Source organism: Gobius niger (assembly GCF_951799975.1).
Source record: "Gobius niger genome assembly, chromosome: 3".
Classification (NCBI taxonomy): Eukaryota; Metazoa; Chordata; class Actinopteri; order Gobiiformes; family Gobiidae; genus Gobius; species Gobius niger.
The window spans coordinates 14,351,037-14,378,109 of NC_136854.1; the positions used below are offsets into that span (position 1 = coordinate 14,351,037).

The window sequence follows — 27,073 nt, forward strand, 5'->3', positions numbered from 1 at the left end:
TTTTTACACAGGCCAGTGCATTCAGGTCCACAGGCTAAAGTTTGCCATGGAAATGAAATAATAGGTCTAATAAGGTATCAATACTGGCTTCCAGCTCCTCTGGAAGAGCAAGCAATGATCTACATTGACCCTTGCTGTGTTTCAGTGCAATGTAATAAGATTCTCAGCACATGACAATAATGAACCTGCACGCAATGTTATGTTAATACCGTGTTAATAATGATGATTATTAGGCAAGGCAAGTTTATTTGTAGAGCACAATTCATACACAAGGCAATTCAAAGTGCTTCACAGTTGCATATTAACATTATTGTGCGGTCCTCTGTCCAATTATTTTGTGAAAATAAAATGAAAACATGTGCGGGCTCTGAAACGATAAGAAACTAAATATGATGTACTAAAAATATTAACTTAATATGCTTTGTATACTTAATGATTTAGGGCTAAGTGTGTATCTGCTGTACTGTCAAGTGTCTAATATATATGTCCTTCATTCACTGCACTGAGTTTTTATATTTGAGATTCCACTACGGCTTGGCAGCAAGTACATTTTTTTTCCCTTGTCATTTTCCATGAGCGTCATCTCTCATATATCTCCTCCCTTTTTAATAATGTAATTTTATAATGTGATTTGTACAATGCATCTTTCTATTCTACTCAGATATGTCTGAACACCTGTTTGTGGGCGGTCACTTATGTGCATGTGAACACACGTGACACGGGTCACCATTAAGACCACCTAGTTACAATCTTTAATTTTAATCTGTGCCGTGATGAAGACCATGCGAGTGGTCGAAATGCATCGGTAAAGTATTTTTATTAAAGTCAGAGTGCCTCGGATCGCCTTCTTCTACTGAATTTTTACTTTGTGAAAATGCTAGAAATAATCATATTGCTAAAAGATGAAATATATGGTACCATTGTGGTCAAATGGCTACACCCAAAGCCATTAAAAAGTGTTTCATTTTCTGCACACATAAACAAGTTGTCTGAAAGAATTTCAGAGCCTATTAAACGTCTGTTGTTTTTTTTAATGGCTCATTATGTAAATATAAAACTGTATTGACTGATTGATCACTCTGAAATGTTATGCAGTCCACACAGAAAAACTCATATAAAGTTATACAAGACCAGAGGAGCGGTGTTTGAAGTCCATTTGTTTTATATTTTGATGAAAATGTAACCAAAACCACATTGAGTAAGGAGGGAATAAGGTTGTGCAACTTTTATTACAGTAAAAGTTGTCATGACGGGAGTGTTCGTCACCTCTGATCATCGTCTATCATCGGGATTGTATCGGACTGATGCAGCTGTCAGAGGCCAAGAGACAAGTCCGACTTAGAGATTACTCAGAAGGTTACTGTGATTCCTCCAGGTCTGTTTATTTGTTTGTAAGTACAGAAGAACAAACTGAGCCTAACTGTTAATGATAAACAGAGGCATTTATTTATATTTAGCTTGAGTATTTCATAATAAAAGACAATTCTTAATCTTTCTTTTAGCGTTTTACTCATATATTAAAACACTGTTGACTTAAATACTCTAATAGTGCCATAGGAGGTAGAAAAATGCAGCAAACCACATCTGTTTCAGATTTTTCTATAACAAACACACTCTGTTGTATAGAAATAACACTTTTGCCAATAGTCTTTCAGCATCAAACTGAACGTGTCCATATCTACACTTGTATCTCGGTCTCTAACAGGCTTGCAGTCGGAGGGCCTGCCTCAAGCCTGATGCCCCCCACCCCGGTATCCGAGACCACGGGCGAGGCGTTGGGTGTGCGCACGCTCAGAGAGGTCAGCGATGGGGAGAAGGTCGGGGTCATTGCAGTGGGGGTTAGTCCAGTGTTCCTGGCTAAGGGGGAGTAGCAGTATCTGGGGTAAGAAGTCTTCCTGCAAAGACTTTGCGCTCGGCTCGGCTTCCTGGGCGGCACTGTCCTGATGCCGGGCTGGGCCACCCCCGTGATCAGAGGGGGAGGGTGCATGAGACAGCTGGATTCGGAGGCCAGACTTTCCCGCCCCCCCTGGAGCTCCTCGTCAGGGAGCATGCCGATATCCGTGAACACTGATGCTAGCGTGTGGTAGCGCGGCTCCCAGTCTAGCAGATAGTCCCACACGTAGCTACCATGCACTTGCTCTTCTAGATCAACCAGTGACGACAAAGAATCCGCGGCTTCCGAAAGCGGAGCGTACCCTTTCGTGTCCATGTTCTCTTCTAGATCGCGAAATCGGACGATTGCTGGGAGAAGACCTTCCCCTCCACCCTCTTCCTTAAAGTGATGCAAGCTTTCGGTGCTTGCTAAACCTGAGATCAAACACTTAGTCGAAGCTACAAAGTGTTCAGGGTTGGCATCGACGGAATGATACGAAGTGTTGTCTCTAGGTAAAGCCGAATCATGGTTTTCTGCTTGTTCTTGTACATCTTCTCCTTTGTGAGTGTTTATCCACTTGATCTCCTGGTCCTCAGCGGTCTCGCCTTCTGCCGACCCACGTCCGCTGGAGTCTGATGGGCAGTACAGGTTGGACAAGTCCTTTCTCACCACCTGAATGCTGGGCCGTTTGACTTCATGCAGGCAGATGATGCTTTGGGATTGTTCACTGGAGCTATAAAAAGAGCTTGGACCTTGATTCAAACTCGAGGCAATAGCAGACGCCTTCTTAACGGCGGCGTCTTTTAGTTTATACAAAAGAACTAATCCTACAAAAATGACTAAAATGAGAAGGACAAGCAGTAACGAAATGCCCAGGCTGAGAACATGCCCGTCGAGCGGTGCGCCAGTGAGCGCTTCTGCCGAATTCGAGATGTTCACGTAAACCGGGCACGTTGTGATTCGAGAGCCGAGTTTTGGACTGCCAGCCGACACTATTAACTCCACCATATCTTCGCTTGTGTAGCCGCCTCTTTTGCGATATACTGGGTCCGACACAAAGATAACGCCAGTGGTTTTGTTAATGAGAAAAAAAGGTGATGGGTAGAGAAAAGAATATTCCACTTGACCGTCAATCCCTCCATCATGATCCATCGCCATGACAAAGCCAACGGTTTGTCCAGGCTGGGCATCTTCCCCCAGCAGAAAGTAGTACTGTTTTTGTGTAAAAACTGGACTAAACTCGTCAACTCCTTTGATGGCAACCTGGACTCTAACCGTGGCCGCCTTGTCGCCTTTGTCTCTGGCTTCGACGACAAAGCAGTACTCACTTTCGCGCTCGTAGTCGAAGGTTTGCCTGGTGTGAATGTCACCCGTGTGGCTGTCGATGGCAAAGGCTTCTTTGCGATCAGGGCTTCCAATACCATAGTCCATGAAGCAGGATGTTAAGATGGAGTACGTGAGCAGACCGTAGGGGCCGGAGTCATTGTCGATTGCGTGGATGGAGCAGGTATGAGTAAACGCGGGTAGATTCTCAAGCACCGAACAGTTTACAGTTGGGAACATGAAGTAAGGAGTGTTGTCATTTTCATCCAAAACAGTAACATAAATCACGGCAAAAGCGACCTTGCGTTGATCGGATGTTTCGCTACCGTCGAAGGCTCTAACGGTGACGGTATACTTCGTAAACTCCTCATAGTCCAGTGATTGGTTGACCACTAAAACACCAGACTGGGGATCCAATTTGAGGTGCCCTTTGCCATCGCCTGAAACAATGTCGTAACGCACAAGTCCGTTGGTTCCAAAATCAGGATCATGGGCATGCACTTGGACCAAGCTAGTTCCAATATGGCTGTTTTCGCTGACTTGGACGTGGTATTCCGTGTTGGAAAACTTTGGCGCATTGTCATTGCAGTCGATTACGGACACCATCACGAAAGCAGTGCTGTTCAGCGGTGGCGTCCCTCGATCTGAAACGCTAACTGTTAAAGAGTACGCTTCCGTAGTCTCCCGATCCAAAGGGTGACACAAAACCAGCTTGGCAACATTTCTCAACTGGTTCTCAACCTGGATGAGCTTGACCTCGAGGCAAAATCGCTTCTCCTCGTTGCCCCCGATGATGGCGTAGTCCAGATGGGAATTGGCAGGGCTCCAGTCTTCGTCGTCGGCGGATAGGGTCAGTAAGGTGGTGTCAGTGGGTGTGTCTTCCAGGACGGTGAGAGTGTAGATGTCTTGGTGGAACAAGGGTGCGTGATCGTTGCTGTCCATGATCAGAACTTCGATGGAGGCCACACTGGAGCGAGCAGGGTCGCCTTGGTCTCTGGCCTCGACCAGCAGGTGCACCACATTGCTGCTTGTGATGGATTTCAGGGGCTTGTTGGTGAAAACAGAACCTGTAGAGGAAAAAAAAAACAGATCATAGTTAGAAAGGCGATATAATATACCCCTAAAAACACCAGACCAACAACTCGAGACCCCTCACGTAGCGTTTCATTTGTAAATGAGTAGTTTCAGGAACACTTTTGGATTGATGTGATGGATTCGGGGAACAGGCCAAAACAGTTAGCGGAGCACTGTTATTAAACACCATTATATCATCGCAAATCTCTGCCAGATCCTGCTAAATAGTTCCTGAATCCTTTACTCTGAAAAACTGAAAGTTGGGGGAATGCGTTTCCCCAAATCTTGGATCAAATTAAGGACTGCTCTCACTGTAAACTGTAATGAGTATTTATAGTAACTTTAGGTGCAAAACATTTAAATCTGGTTCATCAATGTTTGCATGGATGCTATATTTTGATATTTGGCTAATTTCACTAAAATATTATTTTTTCAATTAAAATACGTTGAAGTGTCTCCTCACCCCCTCTTTGAGAACCCCTGCTCTAGTACGTGGTTTTCTGAAATACTCAGAAGCATCTGAGCGTTAGTGTTTTATGATTTATGACTTTTATTTAGATGTTTGGTACAATGCTCCTACAACCTTACTACAATAGAAATTGTAGTAAGGTAGTAGCGCACAGAAAACCACCGCCTCTTGACATCAGCAAGTGTGGGTGAGGGTTTTTTAATCTCTTTTTAAAAAGTTACAAAGTACCATATACTTCTGCTTTTCCTGAAAAAAGGCCCACTTAACGCTTTAATCATAAAAAAGTACTTCACAACCACCACATAATAAACAGAACACTGATGCTATCAAAGTTTCACTTTCAATCTGTCAAATTTCTTTCTGCTATTTTTATAAATCTGAGGGTGGACAAGTTGACTGTAATACAAAACTATAGAATATACATAAACCATAGAAAAAGAGTGTCTGAAGTCCATGTGAGGATTTTTTGTTTTTTGAAGATCCATTACATTAGCATGGCTGAAAATGTCTCTTTGCATTATAGCACAGCCTCTATCACAGTTGGACGTCAGTTTACAGAACTAAAGGGCCAAATTATGTGTAATACAATAACATATAAATTTAGCAATCATCGGCTGAGTTTGGTTTTGTGAGATGGCATTTAATGTTGAAATAAAAAGGCTCTGCTTGCCCAACTTCATCAAATTATTCTTACTGACGATGATATACACATGGAAACTCTAGGAATACCAGTTATTCTCTGGTTTGATTTAGCGTCAATGGATACCAGATGACCGAGTTTGGAACAAAATAGGGATAAAAGAAGACAAAGACCGAATGGCCTTTGTATGAATATTTCAAAGTTTCTATTGAAGTTTGCGATTGTGAACACATAATATTGTTTCCATTTGTTATGACCTTACCCTGATCTGGGAGAATGTAGAAGCCCTGAAGAGGAGATGACAGCAGTCTGTAGCTGACCTCACCACTCGGCCCGGAGTCTCTGTCAACTGCAGACACCGAGACCACGAATGTTTCAGCTGGAAGGAGCTCAGACAACTCCACCTGCAAAAAGTAAGGAACAAACAAACAAAGAAACACACTGTCATTTCATGTTGGAAGATATTCAGCCGGACTATCAGCCTGCATCAGAATCTGTTTGCGCATTAACAACACCTCAAAGGATTAGAATCAATCAGTGTTGTAAATGCAAGACATCAAGAGTCATCTTTCGCCTATCATATGCAGTATATCGTATTGATTGTTTGGAACTTGAAATCGGTTCAAGGCAACTAAGATAACATCATAGTCATGATGTGTCACATGACTTATGGTGACAATATGGCGACCTCCATCACAAGCCTGCATAATGGTTAGACTTTCACACGATTTATTACAGCTGCTATATGTAGAAGCTGTAAGCTGTAGACGATTTGGTCTCTATTTCCAATTAAAACTGGCAAATTTCTATCTTTGAGACTTTTGATCCAGCAGTCTACATTTTGTAGCAACATGAAATTTGACCAAAAAGTTTGTTTGGATTCTGTAACAGGTAAGTTTACCACACTTGGAAAGTAAATAGGGGGAAAAATGATTTAGATTTTTTTTTTCTTTAACTCAGAAGGCTCATTTGAACTGTTTCCATTTCTCTGAATACCTTCATCTCACAGTTCCTTCTGTATCTGTATGGGCACTTGTATATTTGTCCTGACAGAGGGATTTGTCATCAGTACCTGGTAGGAGACTTGGGTGAAGACAGGAGCGTTGTCATTGACGTCAAGCACTTGAACCCTGACCTCTCCTGTGGTGTGGTGGAGGGAATCGGACGCCCTCACAGTTAGAGTGTAGTCCGTCTGTGCCTCGTAGTCCAGCGCCCGGGTCAAGGTGATGACACCAGTGTAGCAGTCAATGGCAAAGGGGCCACTGGTGCTGCCGTTATCCGCAAAAGTGTATGTGAGGGTTGAACTCAGGTCCACGTCGTTACCGGTCACCTGTGTCACCATGTATCCGGCAGGAAGATCTGGTAATATAAAGACAAAAAACACTTTGAATTAGGAATTAATTAATATTGGAAAAAACTTAACAAACTTCAATGTGATCGGATATAGAAGTTTGTTTTTGATCAATAACTCAAAAGTGATTGGACAAATTTGGAAATATATTAAAGCTTTCATTTGACGCAGCAAAAAAAAAAAAGGCATTATGGCTGAGCCTTACTTTCTGCGATAAGCACAGGCTCCATGGGTGGTATGGCAGGACTGTTGTCATTGACGTCCACCACTTGGACCCTGACAGTGGCAGTGCTGCTGAATTGTGGATTCCCCTTATCTGCTGCCTGTAGAACCAATCTAAAAAAGAGCAGAACAAATGGCACATATTTACTTTAATTATACTGTATTATAAAATGTAATCCCCTCACATTTGTTTTACTATACAAAGGAGTGCCTCAAGGTTGCATACTGGGACCTCTCTTGTTTTCATTTATGTAAATTATCCAAATTCACAAATTTATGCCAAAACTTGGATCCTAGCTCTAGTCAATTTTAGATTGACTTTTTTTAATGTACGGACTAAATTTGACCTTTGAAGGAGTTTGCTTCAGTTTCGAGGATATGCTGAGATTTAAAGCAGTTGTCTATTTTGACTTCCAATAGTTGTTTTAAGGGACTAAACAAGCCTGCCTCTCTTAAACGGTCAATGTAGCTCTGTCTGTCACTTTTGCATTCTAAAATACATTTTATTGTAAAAGTTAAGTTACTTAAATAGAAAGGAACACCAATTTCAGTGAAACTTTAGGCCTTTAAGTTTATTCCCAAGCAGACATCTTTATAAACAGGACTAGTATGAATGAAGGCACCCCTTCTGAGTAGATTAGATGGCCGTTTTGTAACTGTGTCACATGAACTCACTTGTATGAACTGGTGATCTCACGGTCCAGCATCACATTAGTAGCAAGAATTCCCCTCATGGAGTCCAGGATGAATGCGCTGTTGTGGTTGCCAGATATGATGGAGTACTCTATCTGACCATTCAACCCACTGTCTGCGTCGGAGGCAAACACCTACAGAAAGGAAATGCACAATGATACAAATAACAAGTATAACATGGTATTTCACACTTCACAAATCAAACCTGAGCTATTTTGTCCATTGAGATAAAGTAACCATATCTAATTGAACAATCAGACATATGATAGGATGAAAGGGTTCAAATTCTTCTCATTAGAGCACTTAAATTATGCTTGGTTTATGTTACTATTATTAGAACAGTTGCTGTATTGATTGCATAATCATTATCTTGACATTTTTAAAAATCATTCTTTCAACTTCAATAGAACAGAGGTATTTTATAACAGAATTCAGCCCTACAATTGAACACATTAAACCAAATACTACTCGAAACTAGTATTCAGTATACAACATAATAAATAAAGGGGAATAAACAGATATACTGTATGTTTTTGATGATAAAAGCAGCATAACCACTCATGAAAGTTGATCTTGCATAAATGTATATAATGTACCGCTTATGTTTTTTTTTTTTTATACCTGCATGACATAGGTGTTGTGGACCTGCCCCTCCCACACTGCTGTCCTGTAGCTGTTGTGTTCGAACAGGGGTGCGTTGTCATTGACGTCCTGTAGACTGATAGAGACTCTGCAGTGAGCGCTCTGGAGTCCACTGTCTGCCAGCACCACCAGCTCGACGTGCGCACCCAGCTCAAAGTCCAAACTGTTATCCCTCTGCACGCGGATTTCCCCTGGGACACAGGAACAACATTATTGTATTTTATGTATATCATTGACCACCGCGGGAGGTGCTCCAGAAACGTCCTACAGGGAGGAGGCCTTGTCGGAAGACCGAGAGGAGGTGTGCATGGATTTGTAAGTCCGGGTGAACCAGATAAAGTGGAAGAAAATGAATGAATGGATGGATGGATCATTGACCATAGAAATTATACAGTTCAACGTAGTGTGACTGTCAAATTATCAATAAGTAGGGCAGAGAACACATGATCAGGAGTGTTTTTGATACAGTTCTGGTATGTTAAAAGTTAACTGTGAGTGAATATCTACAAATGCTTACCTGTGTAGCGATTGATGGAGAAAATGTTGTTCTCATTGCCACTGAATATGGTATATGTGATTCTTTGACGAGTGCTGGTTGGGTCGCTGGCTTCAACTTTGGTGATCCAAGTACCTGCATGGAATGAATTATATTTAACGGTGATATACCAGTACATTTACATTTAAAAAATGTTCAAAGCTACCGTTAATAATGGCTGGAATCTATTTTGCACTTGAAAAGTTTCTCAAATAGTTTTACAACAGTCTATTATTCATTCAAACGGTCAAACTTCAGGTGAGTGGGGGACTTACTTAAGCTGTCCCTACCCATTTGGTAGTAAGAATTTTACTTACAAAATGTTAGTTGTGGTCAAAACTCCTAACTTTCCGAACATATTTGTAGCATCCCACTTCTTCACAGGGAAAGGTTTATAGACATGTCATCCACTTAGACATGAGAAGAACATGAAATGCAATAACCACTGCCGCCAAAACATTCCATCGAACAGAGAAATTGGGGAAATTTGGATATTTAAAAGCTTATCAGACTCAAGTAACTATTGAGCAAATATCATTAAAAATAGATGGAAAATGTTGAGAAAATGTCAGCAAAACCAGCAACTGAATTTGTTTTGGACCACACTAAGTAATATTATTTTCGAATAAATTTTCCCTACAAAGAACAAAGAAAGTTAGTAGTTTTTAAGTTTCCCTAAAACCTTGAGACAATTAGAAGTTACCAAAAGTGTGACAAAATGTACAGATTTCAGACTGACCTGCTCTACTGTTCTCCTTCACTGTGGCGTTGTAAACTCTCTGGCTGAACTGCAGTCGCTCCCGTTCCCCCAGCAGGTGGATGAAAACCAGGCAGGTGGAGGTGAGGGGCGGTCTCCCTCTGTCCGACACCACCACGTGAAGCTTCCTGGCGGAAAACCCAGCCCTCACCCTGCGCCTCAACGAAACCTCCCCCGTCTCCCCATTCACATCGAACAGACTCTCCTCATCCGACAACATGAACCTCACCGTCCCGTTCTCCCCCCGGTCTCTGTCCGTGGCCGTCACCGCCGTCACCACCTGGTTGGGCGGGGTCGTCACGGACACCCAGGCGTTGACCGGGTTCTCGTCGCAGACCGGCGTGTTATCGTTCACGTCTTCCACTTGTACGGTTAGCAAAGCGGCTGAACTGAGAGGGCCTTGGGTGCACCCGTCGCTGGCCACTACGCGGACGCTGTACTGGCCTCGGCTTTCCCGGTCTAACGGTCTGGTAGTGCGGACCACTCCTGAGAACGAGTCCACGGAAAACGCCCCGTGGCTGCCGTCGTCCGTCAGCGAATACGTGATCTCGCCGTTGGGGCCCTCGTCCGGGTCGAGCGCGCTGAGCTGGGCCACCTCGGTCCCGGCTGGTAACCCTTCGCTCACGGAGGCGTGGTAGGTTTTGTGGCTGAAAGTTGGCGTGTTGTCGTTCTGGTCCAAGACATTAACATGGATCTGGGTGGAGGAGGTCAGGGGGTTAGGGCCGTTGTCCCGGGCCTGGATGGTGAGGGTATAGTTGGAGGTTTCTTCGCGGTCCAGGACCTGCGTGGTGCCGATGGCCCCGGTGACACTGTTGATGGTGAAACGTCCTTGGTAGTCCTCACCTGAGCGGGAGCAGATGAAAGAGACAGCGATGACTAAAGGTCCTATTTTATCCTCTATTCAGGATTATATTCCATGTTTGATTTGGGCAATTTTTAACCAAAAACAGACCAACAGGCAGCGAGAACCGATCAGAGAAAGAACAGCATACTTTATATGACATGTGCCTGTTCATTTTCTCTGCTACAAGGAGAGACAGCTGTAGATAAACCTGTTTCCTTTCTCAGTGCTCTAGTGTTTTTAAAAGCTCCTGGCCATTCAAAATGTAAACAAGCTAAAAGGCTATAGACAGTCTTTTCAATGTAATTCTGTGAGAAAGACCTTTGGTTTTGTCAGGCTTTCACCACCTTCCAATCCCTGAAACACTTTTGACAACACCATCTGGCACAACAAACCATTATATCCTTCTAACACATTATTTCCACCACACTGTAGTTCGTCCTACTCTTGCCTTGTATGGAGTAGCGGATGGTACCGTTGTCCCCGTGATCCGGGTCAGACGCCTGCACAGTGTGGATGACCCCGGGGGGCAGGTTCTCGGGGAGGCTGATCTGAAAGGACGACTGCATGAACTCCGGAGGGTTGTCATTGTCATCCAGCACAGAGCAGAGGACCGTGGAGGTGCTGGACAGAGGGCGCGAGCTGCTGTCCCGGGCCTGCACTGAAGAGCACAAGATGCACAAGGCTTACAGTATATGCAGTATATTAACACCAACCTGCTATGGGACTGCAGATGAAAAGAAGATAACATTCGACAGTAACGTAACACCGCATTCCCTGCTATTGTTGCTAGCAGAGGGCGCATTGACTGACTGGAGTGAGTACATTTAAAGGCTTTGTACCCATTTTCCTCCATGTTTTCAAACGGGAAAAAAGCTAATAGCGTCTTTCACAGTAGCTAAAAGTAGAGTAGAGAAAGTAAATAGTAAATAGAGCAAGTCAAACAAGCGCTTATTTCCGTCGCTTCCATAGTCAGTCTTTGAACGTTTTTTGCTACAAAACATGCTCAAAGGCCAAGGAAGTAAGCAAACACCAGCCCACCAAAACAAAGGGCTAAAATGGCTTTTAATAGATCGAAACCACTGAGAAGAATCATCATGCCAAGACCCTCCAGATTTTACACGTTTTACATCTTTTTTTATTATTATTTATGGTTTATTTGGTAGGGACAGTGCAAGTTAATGAACAAGCCACACCGGATTGTAGCCTTAGGCTAATTTTCATCCGTCGTCCCCCATGCGCACTCTCAAACACACTCTCATACATCCTGGCCTATTGTACATGTTTTTAGTGGTAGGGGAAACCGGAGTACCCGGAGGAAACCTACGCAGACACGGGGAGAACATGCAAACTCCACACAGAAAGGCCCCGTCCTTGGTGGGAATCGAACCCGGACCTTCTAGCTGTGAAGCACAAGCACTAACCGCTGTGCTACCGTGCCGCCACGGTACCGCCACTTTCAGCATGCAGAGCGACATGCTAATGCTACGTACTTTCTTGTTAACAATCTAAATATGTGGCGCACACGGGACTGATCTGTGAAAGTTTATTTTACGTTATGAATGAAAATCAGTTTGAGGAATTGGGTACAGGGAGGGACTAAAAAAAAAAACTCTAAAAAAACTCTTAGAAATTAGAAACACATGGCATTTTGAGCACTGAAATGAGCAGGTGAGATGTTAATTTTGATTGAAAAGGCCGCTTTAGATTTTGAATCTAGCAAACAAACTGAAAAGCATGGTATCCTTTGTTTCGAAATAAACTAAAACTGAATATCATTTCCTTTCAAACTACACTTCTTCTCACCAAAGGAAATAGCTAATCTCTTACCCAGGCACAACATGTCGAGTTTCCCCTTATTATATTATTTGCTTATTAGATTAAATTGTAGCTCATAATACCGTCTGTGCAAATGTTATTCCACATCTGAAAGCGGTTTGCTTGTAATTGCCGCGTGGCCCTGTGAAAGAAAGCAAACCAGGCGACTTTTGGAGAGGTTAGGAACACTGTGGCTCAACTTCACCCGAGAATTCTGCGTCGCCCTGTGATAAATCAGCCCCTGGGCCAGCGCAGCAAGACAAGAGAACGGCTCTTTATGACTGCCGCAGCGGAGCGTGACGTGGGAGAGAGAACCCAGAGTCAGGGGGTAGGGGGTGAGGAAACGTCTGCGTATGATCCGGGCTTTCTGCATGCTGCTTTTAGGGTCAAACAATTGTTTTTTTTATTTGTACGTTAGTTGTTGGGAGTTGTTTCTGTAAAGTGGTTTTAAAGCAGTACAACTCTTGCCCCTAGAGACAATAAGCGCAACTGCAGGTACCGTAGCAAGTTGCCATTTATTAACTTATTGTCTGTGAGAGTAAATACTACACTGACAGAAAAGGCGAAGGGTGAGAGGGATATTGTACATCCAATTACTTTTTTTCACTCAAACTAGGCTGTAAATACTGTTTAAGTGGCGCTAGCCCGCTATTAGCGTTGCCCGTTAGCATGTTAGCTCTTCTTTGTGATTCTATTAGTGTGTATTGGTTGCTCCGGTCCGTTAGTTAGCTTTGCCCGTTAGCCTGTTAGCTTCGTCTTCGTGATTCTATTAATGTGCATTGGTTGCTCCGGTCCGGTGGCAGTCAAGTTGCAATTGTGGTTTTCTGGCCAGAGACACCAGGGGGAGATGAAAGACCCTCCAATCATACCATTAACATTTGTATTACCCCAGAGGGACTATGGAAGGATTTATTAGGGTAAACATTAAAGATACTTGATCTTGGCGTAATCGTGGCTTATGAACCTGATTTTGGGCACAGCAGCATTGACACATTTCACAATTTCAAAATTGTAATGTATGTGCGTGTGTGAATGGCAGCAGGAGAAATTTCAAAAGGTACAAGCCAACTGAATGGTGACATACTGATGATCGCAGTTGGATTGCAGGATGGCTCTGGTGAAGAATATGGACTTTGATACTGTGGAGGACAGTTTCAGGTGCTATCTATTAGGCAATAAAAGGCAGGAAGTCGTGTTTACATTGTTAAAGAAGAGGCCTCAGTAAAAAGGGTTTTGTGAATGAATTCGATGAGGGGACAACATTAGACTAACTGTTCAGCTGAACATCCTGAATGACCAGGCTATTCCATCAATGGATTTCTTCTCCCCTGATGGCACAGGCATATTCCAAGATGACAATGCTTCAACGGGCTCACGCCGTGAAAGAGTGGATCGGAGAGCATGAGATGAATCTTTGGGATGTGCTGGAGAAGGCTTTGCATTGTGGTCACACTCTCCCATCATCTTCATTAAAAATTAAAGCAACACTGGATCTTTTGACATTGCAGAAGCTTTTTGAAACAATGCCACAGCGAATGCGTGCTGTAATCAAAGCGGAAGGTGGTCCAACAATGAAATTGGCTTGTTGGCTAATGTTAATGTTAATGTAAAGCGCTGATATAATATGTGCGGAGTTTGGGTAATGACGGGTTACCCTGCGGCCACAGTTTGTTGTGCTTTTACGCTCCTTTGTAGTGAATCGTCAACTAGACTGTGTTGTTAGAGCTGAGTTTGTTTTTCCTTTCATCCAAAAAGCTTATTCAGGCCCATCAATCATCCTGAAGCAATCATGCTGGTTTCCTGAGGAGAGGGAGTTGGATTGGCCATAGCCACACCTTGTTGTTGTTTTGAACATTTTGAATCAAGGTAACCATTGTTCTACGCTGGAGTGAAACCAAAGCTCGTCAGGTCACTTGCGTCGAAATTTCCCTGCTCTTTGTAAAACTAGAAAGTAATTGCAGAAATACGAAATATAAACCATATCAAGAACTTTTTTTAGGAAGTGTTGGCATGACATAATGAAGTGACAGTACCTCGGAGTGTGTAGAACTGCTGCTCCTCTCGGTCCAGGTAGGAGGTGGTAGTGATCAGACCGGTGTAGGGGTTGATGCTGAACAGCTCGTACCCAGGTCCAGGCAGCAGGCTGTACCACACCACGGCATTCTCCTCTGCAAACAGAACACAACTCTGCAAATCAGCACACAGTCAACAAAAGAGCCAAAATGTTAGCTTTACTTTCTAACTTTTGATGTATGGTTGTTTTTGTGTTTGTTTTATGATGTTTGCCTAAATAATGGGCACCGAGAAATACTTTAACCTCTTAACTCCCGCCTGAACCGACAGGATCTTTTTCCTCACGTCATCAGATTTTTTTTCCATCATTTTTTGTTGGGTATTCAACTCATTTTTGTAACTTTTTTGTCATTTTTTGTCACATTTTTGTCATTTTTTCGTACATTTTTTAATCACATTTTTGTCATTTTTTTGGTCAATTTTTTTTGTCAAATTTTTTTCCTTTTTTTGTCAAATTTTTATCACATTTTTGTATTTTTTTTGGTCACATTTTGTCACATTTCTGTCATTTTTTCGTCTCAGTTTTGTTGCTATTTTCACAGCTTTTTTCCAGAAGCTTTTGGACTGGGGTAAAGCCAAACTGGAGAAAATGTAATCGGTTCAGGTGGGAATTAAGAGGTTAAGGCAAGGTCTGTATGTTTATCATTTCGGTTTAAGTTTTATTATGCAAAATAATGTCTGTGTAACGGTCTAAATGTGGAGGACACTTTCATACTCCCTCTATGATGCAACAACATTTCAGTTCCAAATGCACAAAAAGTTACCATCGTCGTGTCTGTCTGCTGTGTGAAGCCTCTCATATTAAATAGTAATAGTAGATGCAGGCATTTTCTAAATGTACATCTGGTTTAGCAGGTACCTTGGTAATTGTAGCAGTATTTAAGCGTTGATAATGATAATAAAAAAGAGTAATTGTTAAGCAGGTTTAGGCGAAAATTAAAATAAGTAGGTAGTAAGTAAGTAGGAGTAAGTTTGAACAAATTTTGGACTAGAATTTGGCATACTGCGTGTGTGCGGGATCCCGGACTGAACTTTGAAGTTGCGTATAAAATTAAACTAGCTTTGTTTTGATTTTCTTTAAAGAGGGGGTATTATGCTTTTTTCAATCACACAGCACCAGTCTATAGCACACTAAAATGATGACGAAACCTCCTGTTGGTCTGTAAATGCAGTAAATTAAAATAACTGCCTTGTATAAAATTGCTCTCTCAAAATGGCTTTAGTGAATGTCTTGAAATAGGCCTCTGTCTCTTTAAGAACCTCTGACCCTTTCAGACAAGCCCCCTCCACATGCTGTGTGTGGCATCAGTGGGGAGGGGGTTCTGCTGAGGAGCAGTGGTTGGTTACTCGGCTGGTGACGAAAGCTCGGAGGCGTCTCCGGGAGGTGGGGGCGTTCCTAGGAGGACTCAGGCAAACCTATCCCTAAAATGGCTGCCATCAGAGTTTTTACAGATTACTCAAAAATACATGAATGTGCCAAGGCAACACTTCAGGCATGTTTTTAATGAGGGAATGACATAATAACATGATGTAAAGCTTGAAAAAGTCGATTTTGCATAATACCCCCCTTTAAAAAAAAAAAAAAAAGTAATTAAAATGCATCATAATTATGTCACAATAGTATCAATGGGGCCCCTGAACAAACGTTTGCACTGGGCCCCCAAAAAGCTACAAGTGGCCCTGGACAGGAACAACGCCTTGGCTGAGGTCTTCACAGTCTCGTTAGTATTTTGAATATTCCTGTGGAGACCTCTGTTTAAGGACATGCTGTAAAAGAGTAGCCTAATGTCACGATGAAAAGCTTTGTAATACTAACACTCACACTGACCTACTTATTAACCAAACTACACATGAAACGCAAACATAAGAACGCGTTTGATGTAACAACATCTTGCCCGACAAATGTAACACGAAGCCGAACATGTCGCCCCGAGGCTTGTGAACAGACTCCCCCATTCAGTCCCCCTTCAGCCCGGTGACCGTCAGCCGGCCAAAGCGCTGTACGACTAATACCTGTCACACTTGTTGATATTCCCATCTCCCCTGACTGACTCCAACACGCGGAAACTGGAAACAGAGTCACTAAACAATGGTCATCTTTGGAGCAAAATGATGAAGGGGGGGGCAATGATAATCAAATAAGACTGGCGGGGGCGCGGGCTCAGATCCAAGCCCAGATTCTAGGAAGCACATGAAAACATACGGGCTATTGGCACAGATGGCTTGGATTATGGACACCATCAGAACCTTTTTGGCCATACTCCCGGCGGACTTGTGTGCTTGCTGTTCTTGGACAAATCCCACCTCGCAAGAATGTTGGTTCCCATCAGTGTTACATTTGACAAGGTTTAATTCTGTTTTAGGCTTTTGACAGAAATGGGTTTCGGTTTGAGTCAAGGTTTTGTCAAATGATTCATTTTGGATTCAGTTGACAAATTCGTAATGACGTGTTTTAACATTTATAGTGATGTTATTATTTCACTTCCTTACTAGACATGGGCGCAGGACGTGACAAATGAAGAGGCAGAATCTCCATGACTTTTTCGATGCCATCACAATGTAACAATGGGCCATGGGTGATTATGTTCCTGTTGTGGTTCCCAACCTTTTTTGTGTCATTTATACTTTGAGTACCTCTGACCGCGAGGATCTTGCCAGTATTATTTAAAGGGGGGGGGGGGGTATTATGCAAAATCGACTTTTTCAAGCTTTATATCATGTTATTATGTCATTCCCTCATTAAAAACATGCCTGAAGTGTTGCCTTGGCACATTCACGTATTTTTGAGTAATCTGTAAAAACTCTGATGGCAGCCATTTTAGGGATAGGTTTGCCTCAGTCCTCCTAGGAACGCCCCCACCTCCTGGAGACGCCTCCGAGCTTTCATCACCAGCCGAGTAACCAACCACTGCTCCTCAGCAGAACCCCCTCCCCACTGATGCCACAGACAGCGTGTGGAGACGGCGTGTCGGAAAGGGTCAGAGGTTCTTAAAGAGACAGAGGCCTATTTCAAGACATTCACTACAGCCATTTTGAGAGAGCAATTTTATACAAGGCAGTTATTCTAATTTACTGCATTTACAGACCAACAGAAGGTTTGGTCATCATTGTAGTGTGATATAGACTGGTGCTATGTGATTGAAAAAAGCATAATACCCCCTCTTTAATAGTGTGTAGTATTCACAATGAAACTCTCTGAAAATCAAACCTTTCACTGAAAATCATAATTAAAACAAACTTTGAAATTAATATTGAAATTCTACTCAGTTTCACCTACTTTCTGAATCTGAAACAATTCCAAGTACTTCCTGCTAAATGCTCAAGTACCCCCAGGGTGCACCAGGCCTTGTTGTCAACAAGTGCAGTGTACTGTCCCCATGTCAAACGACCTCTGGTGTGGGCCCCCTTTATACTTATTATTGCAAGAAACTGAATGGGGGCAATGGGGAGCGTGTGCAAAGCGCACTGTACCGAGGTGCGCGGGTATGATTGTTGCGACTTATTTTATTTTTGTACACTCCATTTGCTGCAAAGAAGCGGCAATAGTTATTCTATTCCATTTACTGTAACAAATGTTGATTTACAAACTCATTGGTTTAATGGCACCTCATCCTCTGGGGCCCCCTTCAACTTGGACCCCCTCAACAATTGCCTGATTTGCCCATCTCATAGTGACAGCCCCTTCCAAAATACATTGTGACATTTACACTTGATTTATTACGATATTAAATTGTAATAAATTTAAAAACACAGTGAAATAAAACATAAACCAAACAGTGTATTTTTGATCTCATTCTCAGGCTGTAGCTGAATGAGGCCGTACAGTGTGGGGGACAGAACAGCTCCAGAGCTTTAAGCAAATCACCACTTTAATAAAAACCTACAAAAATATATCCGTCAGCAAAACGCACACTGGTTCATATAGAATAGCGGATCTAAGCTGCTCGCTCCATGTGGCAGCCATGTTTAAAAGCCTTCTTCCACCTCACTGTCAACACGGTCGGGCCCAAACAGGATTTAGGGGGCCCCGCCGCACGAGGTGTTCAAATAAACAGGGATCGGGCCAGGTTTGCACGTCCGATTAGAGGGCAGATAAAATGAGGCCTTGGCGTGTAGAACAGTGTCAGTGAAGGCAGCACGGGGGATTAAGGTGTAAGGGCGAGGGGTGGTTTCAATTAAAGCGCTAATGGGGTGAAACTAAACAAACGAAGAGATAGTGGGGCTGGGAGCGAGGACGGCCGAGCTGCTGGGAGAGATTTGTTTAGTCATGCCGCGCTGAAGAGATGGAGTGTCTATTTTAAAGTAATACAATGTCAAAAACAAAAACAAATCACCAATGTGAGATAAATAAGTCTGGTACCGGTTTTAAAGATTTCTCTCTGTGACGTATATCAGAGTGTGGGCTGACATTTGTGTGCGAAGAGAGAAATGGACTAACTACGCAAATATATGGTTACTTAAATAAACAAGAATGAAACATTATCATATTTGTTTGAATGACATATTTTAAATTTCTAGTAATCAGTGCAAACATTTATGGGAATTAAAAAACGCAGTTTAATTCAACCTTTGCTTTCTGTGTATTGTTATTGTGTCCACGGGCAAGACACTTCACCCACATTGCTGATGTATCAGTGATGCATGAGTAATGTATTAACAACCCATATGTTGGTTTTCAACTAACCCGCCCGCAACCCAGACCGCAAAAAAACAAAAAGAAAAAATTATACCGACCCGCATCCTGACCAGCATTTTTATTAAATTCCCATGGTAGCGTCATTGGGCCACATACATCGGCTATCAAATGTGTAGCGTTGCAAGAAGTACACATGACAAAGCCATCGTCTTTCAGTATTTCGGTTTTGCGGAGCTTCCACTCCCCAGTCTTCACCTTTTCTCATGCCGCCTCCATCTCTACCTGCAGACTGAGCATGTACATCATCTTTGGCATCGCTGTTTCAAACGATCCGACCTTGACCCGAATATCATTAAAAAATATTTGACCGCGGATCAACGCACGCATCACTGTTATGTATGACTGAGGTGTGTGTCTCCAAGGTCATTGATTTGGCACTTACTGCCCACAAGAGGGCACTGTCTTGTCAAACAAGTAACTGCTGTCATTCTCTCTGACCATCTTTGAACATTTTGTGTTCAATTAAATCTTTTTTGCCAGACCTGGGCTGTATATTAACCAAACTTAGAACAAATACACATTATAACTTGTTTTACTTTTTGTGGGGTTTTGCCATAAAGGGACTAGATGCAAGTTTGCCATTTTATGCTCACTACTGCCACCTCAGGTCATACGTGTAACTGCACCTTCTGTATTCAGCTCATGCATGAGGGCACTTAGGACCGAATAAACAACTTTTTGAGTGACAGTGCAGGATTTTAGAGGCAGTTGTGGTGAACAGGTCTGAGCTCATTCTACACATTAGGACATGGCTGGAACATGTAGGGGGGGGAAATACCTAATTTTAACATTTAAACTCCCTTTAAACAAACAAACGAACAAACGAACAAACAAACAAACAAACAAACAAACAAACAAAAATCATCAAGTACCCCCAAGTTTGAGAGTGCAGTTGTTAAGAAAGTATTCCACTGAAACTGAAAAAAACATGCTTTGCGGTACTTTCCAGTACTCCCTGCTCAGTGCACACGTACCCCTTCCCACACCCTGATTAGGAAACACTGCTTTGCATGAATATCATTTGAGATTATTTATGGATATTAACCTCATACCTCACCTTAAGCGAATGCATTTTCTCCATTTCGGCTTTACCCAAATCTAAATGCTTCTTGACTGGAGAAGCTTTTAATAATAATAATAATACATCAAACTTGTATAGCGCTATTTTGGACGCTCGAAGACGCTTTACATGTGGGATAAAACAAACAAAAAAGGGGTTTAAAGAAAAGCTAGCTTGAACAGGTGGGTTTTGAGTTCTGATTTGAAGGTTGGTAGTGAGTCGGTGTTTCTGGTAGGCTGTGGGAGTGAGTTCCAAAGGGTGGAGGCAGCTATGGCGAAGGCTCGGTCCCCCAAGGTCCGGCGGCTAGTGCGGGTGATGGGAGTGAGGCGGTTGGAGTCGGCTGAGCGGAGGCGACGAGAGAAGCTTTTACTATATTAACAAGTCTAACAAGTTGATTTGAGGGCTAGTGCTGCCATCTAGAGGCATGAGGACCGCACTGCACTTTTAAGACAATCATTCAGAAGTAACTTCATATCGGGGTAAATTTACTTGGATCATTTTTACTTATCAGTTGTCGTTAATTTACTGAATTTCTACGATTTGATTTTTTATTTACAAAAAAACCCAAATCACACGTCTGTTGTATATTGCCAGCATTGTATCAAAATCTCTATCAGTACTGTAGTAGATTAATTTTGAAGTACCAGCTCTGATTATGGCTAAAACTATATAAATTTATTGCTAAAAACAAACAAACAAAACACTAATCTAATCTCTGACTGTGAAACCAATGAACAGATCTCCCCCTTACCCGAGTCCCCGTCCGAGGCGGCGACGCGCACCACGGCCTCTCCCGGGTTTCTGTTCTCGGCCACGCTGGCGTTGTACACAGGGCGCTCGAACAGGGGCGGCTGGTCGTTCACGTCCCCCACCTCCACGGTCAGGGTCTGGGTGGAGGAGAGCGGGGGATGGCCCTGGTCCACCGCCCGGATGGTCAGACGGTGCACCCGCTGGCTCTCATAGTCCAGAGGCGAGGAGAGGAACAGCAGGCCTAGTAACGACAGAAAGAAAGAAAGTGGAAATGTATGCGTAGGGCGAGTTCAAATGGCGTTGGTTGTGTCCAGATTTTGGGCACGTTGATAATTCCTGTGGAGCTTGACTGTAGATTAGATTCCGCTAATGCACGACCTTTAGGTGAGATTTGTTTTGTCACTAAATAATCATCACAATAGAAACTATGGAGCAGTAAAAACAAAGCCTCACCATTGCTAGGGTTAAAGGCATAGTGCCCAGATGAAGAGAGACTTGTTAATGCATTTGTCTCCAGCAGGTTCGACTGCTGTAACAGCCGGCTCACTTTCTAAACAAGCTATTAGACAAAACACCCAGAACTCTGCTGCACCAGTCCTGGCTAGAACCAGGAAATATGACCACATCAGCCCAGTGCAATAGCTTCCTGTTGCCTATAGAATAAACTTAACATCAGCTCTGTTTATTGTACTCTTCATGGCCCTGTATCTGACATACTGATGGCTACTATTGTTACTATTATTTATTTTCCATGTGGTGCAGAGATCGTAATGTCAAAAATGTATCAGTAAATTTATTGGATGAAATTGTCAAGGGCATAACTTTGCGTGGGAACCGAGATAGATATAGATACTTTATTGATCTTTCACATAGACTTTGCTCAGATGTGGGTACTTTGGGCTTGGAGAGAGGACGATCCAAAACAACACTTTTTGTTTTGTGTTGATTAGTCAAATATTTGCTGAGATATTCATTTTTTCGGATTGCAACTGAGCTACAGTCCGTTTATGGAGCTCATTAACGCAAAATTCATGTCACCAGCGATGTTTGTAGTTTAATTAGGCCAGATGTTTCACTCCAAAACAATAAGAAAATAGTTGGTATGCTCTTTCTATAATTCTATAACATGCTGACTTTTAGAACTGACTTTTAGTACCACAATCATACCAAAGATTTTACCATAAATCTACCTGTTCTTTTTGGTGATGTGTACTTTTGCTTCCTTATTGGACATTGACACAGGAAGTGGCAATTGTGGAATTTTCATTTCAACTATGTTATACAAGAAATGTATAATAGAAAATGTTTCCTTTATACTGTAACATTTTACAGACTCACTTAAACATTTGAATAATAAAAAAAAAAAAGTTGTCATATGCACTTTAATACATTTATGTTACAAAATCTACTTTTCACGACCATTACCTGTTTTCTCGTCCAGCGTGAACACCTCTTTATTTCCCGCCATGATGAAGTAGGACACCAGCCCGTTCTCCCCCTCGTCTCCGTCGATGGCCACCAGGTGATGCAGCAGACTCCCCACGCCCGCGTCCTCCATCGCCTGCACCGTATCCGCGGACACGAACACCGGCCGGTTATCGTTCACGTCCAGCAGAAACACCTGCGCCGTCACCGCGCTGCTCCTCCTCTCCTCCCCGCTCTCCGCCTGGTCCGTGGCCGTCACCGTGAAGGCGTAACTCGCCGCCGCTTCGCGATCCAGGGGCGCGGCCACCGTCAGACGCCCCGTGCTCTTGTCTAGGCGGAAGGGGAAGCGAGTGGAGTGCGCCTCGTCGGGTGCGAGTGAGTATTCCACCTCGCTGTTCGGGAGGGTCCCGTCGCCGTCCCGGGCTCGGAAGGCGAAAGCCAGCGAGCCGACTTTGGCGTCCTCGCGTAATCCGAAAGCGACAAACTTATCGGGGAACCATGGCGCGTGGTCGTTGACGTCCTCCACTATGACGCAGACGAGGATCGACCGGTTCAGCCCGAGATGGCGGTCGGTGTCCTCGGCGTGGACCAGGAGCGAGTACTGCATGGTGGATTCGTAGTCCAGAGCTTGGTTGGTGTAGATATCCCCGGACGCGGCGTGGATTCCAAAATGGAGGTCGCCGTCTCCTTCGGAAATGACGTAGCTGAATCGCCCTTTGTCGGAGAGACCGGCCGAGCCCACCACGCTGCCCACCTCCGCATCCTCCCTGACCGTGAAGCGTCGCAGAATTTGGGGGGACGAGTGGGCAGAGTGAGGCTCTGCTCCATGCACCTACAGATAAAAAACAAAACAGTCAATTTAGCTGAAAACAAACAGCTATCTCCCTTAAAGGTGCATTATGCAACTTTTATGTGATAAAAAAAAGTTGATGTTTTTTGCGTATTTGACCTTGTAGTGACCCAGCGGCTGTATTTACTTTCCATCGCAGTGGTCTCGAGGACGCTCCAGGATCAATTGTTTGGAAGGTTTTGCCTGCGTACGGAGCCTCTCAACAGAAAATCTACAAAACAATTGATCCTGGAGCGTCTTAGAGACCACTGTAATGGAGAGTAAAGACAGCCATACAGCCGCTGGGTCACTACAAGGTCAAATACACACAAATATCAACTCTTTTTCTGCATAAAAAGTTGTATAATGCACCTTTAACATCTTAGTTTTAACGTCAGGGTAAAAAATAAATCAAACTCACCTTTTACCATGCTTATTTCATGATGTTATGTTCAGTAGTAGTAAAGCAAAAAGTAGTAGATTTCCAGGAAATAAGTACAACAACGCAGCGCTCCCTCGCAAATATTGACATGTTTGGTATACACGTGTAGCACAAAAGGCGACCGAGATCCAAATATGGTCATTTCCTTTTTGAGAGAAAAGAGTGGCCATAGCCGTGGCTAAAGTACGCGCAGACGTTACTTTAGAAGCTGTTTTCTTGAAATGAGGTTTTCTTTACACTCTTGCAACAATATCACAATTTTATTAGCTCCAACCAGCTTTCGAGCCTTGTACTTAACAATATTGTAAAGGTTTATCAGCATCTAATCCCAAGCCTGATTTATTGAGCTTTGAACCACAAAATACACAATGAAATTGAACTTATTTCTCCTATAAAACAATTATTAATGATATCCAAAATCCCCTCTGAAAAAAATCTTTGTAATTAATGCAAAATCATTAGCCACATAGCACAATCGCCTAAGTCATTTTATATTGTTACTATGGCAATAAGAGAAACCAATGTGTTTCTTAAAAAACATCTTTTTTCATGTTTTCCAAAAACAGTGAAAAGTTAGTTAGGCAATTATGCTATGTGGCTAACGATATGTAATTGCTTAAATAAAAAAATAAAAAAAATTCTGAGGTGTTACTTGGTGTGAAAATGTCGACACTATCGTTATTAGAGAACTGCGTTGTGCATAAATGAAGGCTGCATTATGCCTTTGTCAAGTCTTTGGTGAAAAAGTTCATCACTGTCTTACATTTGGTTGTTTACTGTTTGTTGTTGTTGGTTTGAAGATGCTATATTTATGCGGTTGTGTCCATTATAAATAATAAAAGCCCACTTTGTCTTGCCTGCTTTGCGGACACAGTACCTGCACATGGATGAGCGCGCTGTCCTCCAGAGGAACAGCTCCGCCGTCTCTGGCTGTGACTCTCAGCGTGTACTGCCTCCGTGTGGTCAGGCTGAAGAACTGCGTTGTCTTGATGTCCCCGCTCCTGCTGTCGATCTCAAAGTGAGGAGGAGTCTCGCCGTCTCCGTCGACTGACAGGACGCAGGGCAAAACTGTTACTGTTACTGCACTAAAACACTGAACTTACATGATCTCTCCGTGACTGACCTGTGTCCATGGAAAAAGTAACAGTCCCATTTTCACCAGCATCCAAGTCTTTAGCAAAGACAGTCGTGACCAAAGAGCCCGTTGGTACGCCAGCCCAGATCTGGCAAGACGAGAAAAATTAAACCCTGTAATACAACACAGCGAGTTGGCAAGTATTCCCTGGTGTCTCATTCTGGGCAGCACTGACCATCGAATTACGTGAACTACCTCTAATCATTACCTTCAGCAGCTAACCAATGATGATGAAGGCATTGATTATTTTTTACAAGGGTTTGGGAACCACAGGGTCTCATCTCTGTTGTTTGCAGATGATGTTGTTCCGATGGATTCATTGGGAGCTTCAGTGTCCACTCGGGCAGTTTGCAGCCGAGTGTGAAGCGACAGGGATGAAAATCAGCACCTCTACATTCAGAGCCATGGTTCTCCACTGGCAAAAGGAGGGCTGGGGAGTCCTTTCCTAGTGGTGGAGGAGTTGAGTCAAAGGGAAAAGCTCTCAATTTACTGGTCGATCTACGTTCTTACCCTCACTTATTATATGGTCATGATATCTGGGTAATGACCAAAATGACAAGACGAGTTACAGGCGGTCAAAATGAGTTTCCTTCGCAAGGTGGCTGTGCCTCAGAGATAGGGTGAGGAGCTCAGTCACCCGGGAAGAGCTCGGAGTAGAGTTGTTGCTCCTTCATGTCGAGAGGAACCAGCTCGGACATCTGTTTCGGATGCCTCCTGGTCGCCTCCGAGCGCGTCCCATTGGGAGATGTTCCCAGGACACGCTGGAGGGACTATGTCTCTCAGTTGGCCTGGTGTTGCCGGGGGATCAACCAGAACAGCTGGAGGATAAGGAAGTCTGGGCATCTCTGCTCAGACTGCTGCCTCTGATAAAGCGGAAGAGAATGGATGGATGGATGGATGGATGGATGGATGTATGGATCCCTCACACAAGGTGAGTACACAGACTCTCTGCTGGCAACAATGAGGCTTTGTAAGCTCAAAATTCATGGCTATAAACTAAGGCATTTAAGTAACTTGTTCCTTAAAACCAAACTGCAGAGAACCACTTCACTAAAACACAGATGAACAAACACAGCAGCGACACCAAAAATGCTCCTTATACGACAAAGATATTTTGCAATTGGTCACCAAAATAAGCATTTGGAAAACGTAATAATGTGTTTTTTGTTACGTTTGCCTCCCTGTAGTTGATGTCTGGCTCAAAGTTAGTTCTGAGGAGAAGCTCACCTCGTAATAGTACAGACACATTTTTAATGGTATTTGTCACCAATAAGTAGTATTTCATTATAGCATGCTTAAAGCAGAATAGCCTTTGTGGAGCTCCTGACCTGCACAGTGCTGTCCTTGCTGTGTGGCAGGTGGGTGAAGTGTGGCTTGTTGTCGTTCCGGTCGGACACCAGGATGTGGACAGTGGTGGTGCAGTTGAGGCGTGGCTGGCCCTGGTCAGTCACCATCACGCTCACAGTGTGCTGACCGTGCTGCTCCCGGTCCAGAGCCACCCAGTGAATCAGCTCCCCTGCAACAGCCAGGGAGGCATTTAGAAAACACACGCGGACAAATGTACAGTAAGGTTTGGGCGTAACGTCCATCTTGTTTGCTTTGATGCCAGTTTTATGGCTTTGGGTGAGAAAACTTTGACGAAATGCAGTTATGTAGAATTTATTGCTTAATCCTGTTTTGGTAGAGTATTACTCCAAGAGCAGTATTTTTTATTTTATTATTTCTTTATTTTAATCCTAGTCAACTTTTAGGACCAAATATGTTCTGAGGTGTTCTCTGAAATAAGTTTAAAAATCATCGAAAAGAGGAATGGAATACAATTATTCTACTTCAAATACAATGTAGGCACACTCTAGAGTTAGTATATACATAACATGTACTTTATAAAAGTTAAAGGGAATGTCTGTAGGATATGCTATGTTAAAAGAACAAGCCACCGTTTTTCCATACTGAGATATGTTCTTACCTGAGCTTAGACGAGTTGATGCGTACCTGTCTGGTCTTTGTACGTGCGCTCAGTCACGCAAAACGACCAAAGATGTTGTTAGTATTTGGCCTCTCCCAGTATATTCCTATAGCTCCAAACGGGGTTGAAGTCAGCAGCGACCAAGCTCTTCCACGGGCACACACACAGACCAGACGGGTACACATCAACTCGTCTAAGCTCAGGTAAGAACATATCTCAGTATGGAAAAACTGTTGCCTGTTCCTTTAATGGTTTAAAATAGGTGCTACAAATGCAACTGAACTTTGGTTGCCTTAAGCTGCACTTGAGAACACAAGCACAAGTCTCACTATCCTCATTTGAAAGCTTAGAACCTCCAGAATTCTGTAGATTTATTGTGGACAGTGATTGAGAAAGTAATCCTTAATGTCAATTTCCAAACTGGCTTTAGCCACTGGATCTGTTTTTTTGTCATCACGC

At 43.2% G+C, this 27,073-nt stretch overlaps 1 protein-coding gene across 1 annotated transcript in view; it reads right to left on the reverse strand.

Annotated features, from left to right (window-relative positions):
- Nucleotides 1–1,141: 1,141 nt before the first annotated feature.
- dchs2 (dachsous cadherin-related 2) overlaps nt 1,142–27,073 on the reverse strand; it is a 43,689-nt gene continuing 17,757 nt past the window's right edge. The window contains exons 9-23 of the mRNA XM_079554137.1: nt 25,977–26,164; nt 24,637–24,736; nt 24,391–24,560; nt 22,243–23,074; nt 20,819–21,058; nt 14,272–14,406; nt 10,872–11,081; nt 9,562–10,422; nt 8,805–8,918; nt 8,267–8,478; nt 7,628–7,779; nt 6,936–7,066; nt 6,452–6,738; nt 5,642–5,783; nt 1,142–4,263 (exon numbers count right to left, since the gene is read on the reverse strand). Of these exons, the coding sequence (XP_079410263.1) occupies nt 1,679–4,263; nt 5,642–5,783; nt 6,452–6,738; nt 6,936–7,066; nt 7,628–7,779; nt 8,267–8,478; nt 8,805–8,918; nt 9,562–10,422; nt 10,872–11,081; nt 14,272–14,406; nt 20,819–21,058; nt 22,243–23,074; nt 24,391–24,560; nt 24,637–24,736; nt 25,977–26,164 (6,359 nt within the window). The 3' untranslated portion in view covers nt 1,142–1,678. The remainder of the gene's footprint in view (nt 4,264–5,641; nt 5,784–6,451; nt 6,739–6,935; nt 7,067–7,627; nt 7,780–8,266; nt 8,479–8,804; nt 8,919–9,561; nt 10,423–10,871; nt 11,082–14,271; nt 14,407–20,818; nt 21,059–22,242; nt 23,075–24,390; nt 24,561–24,636; nt 24,737–25,976; nt 26,165–27,073) is intronic.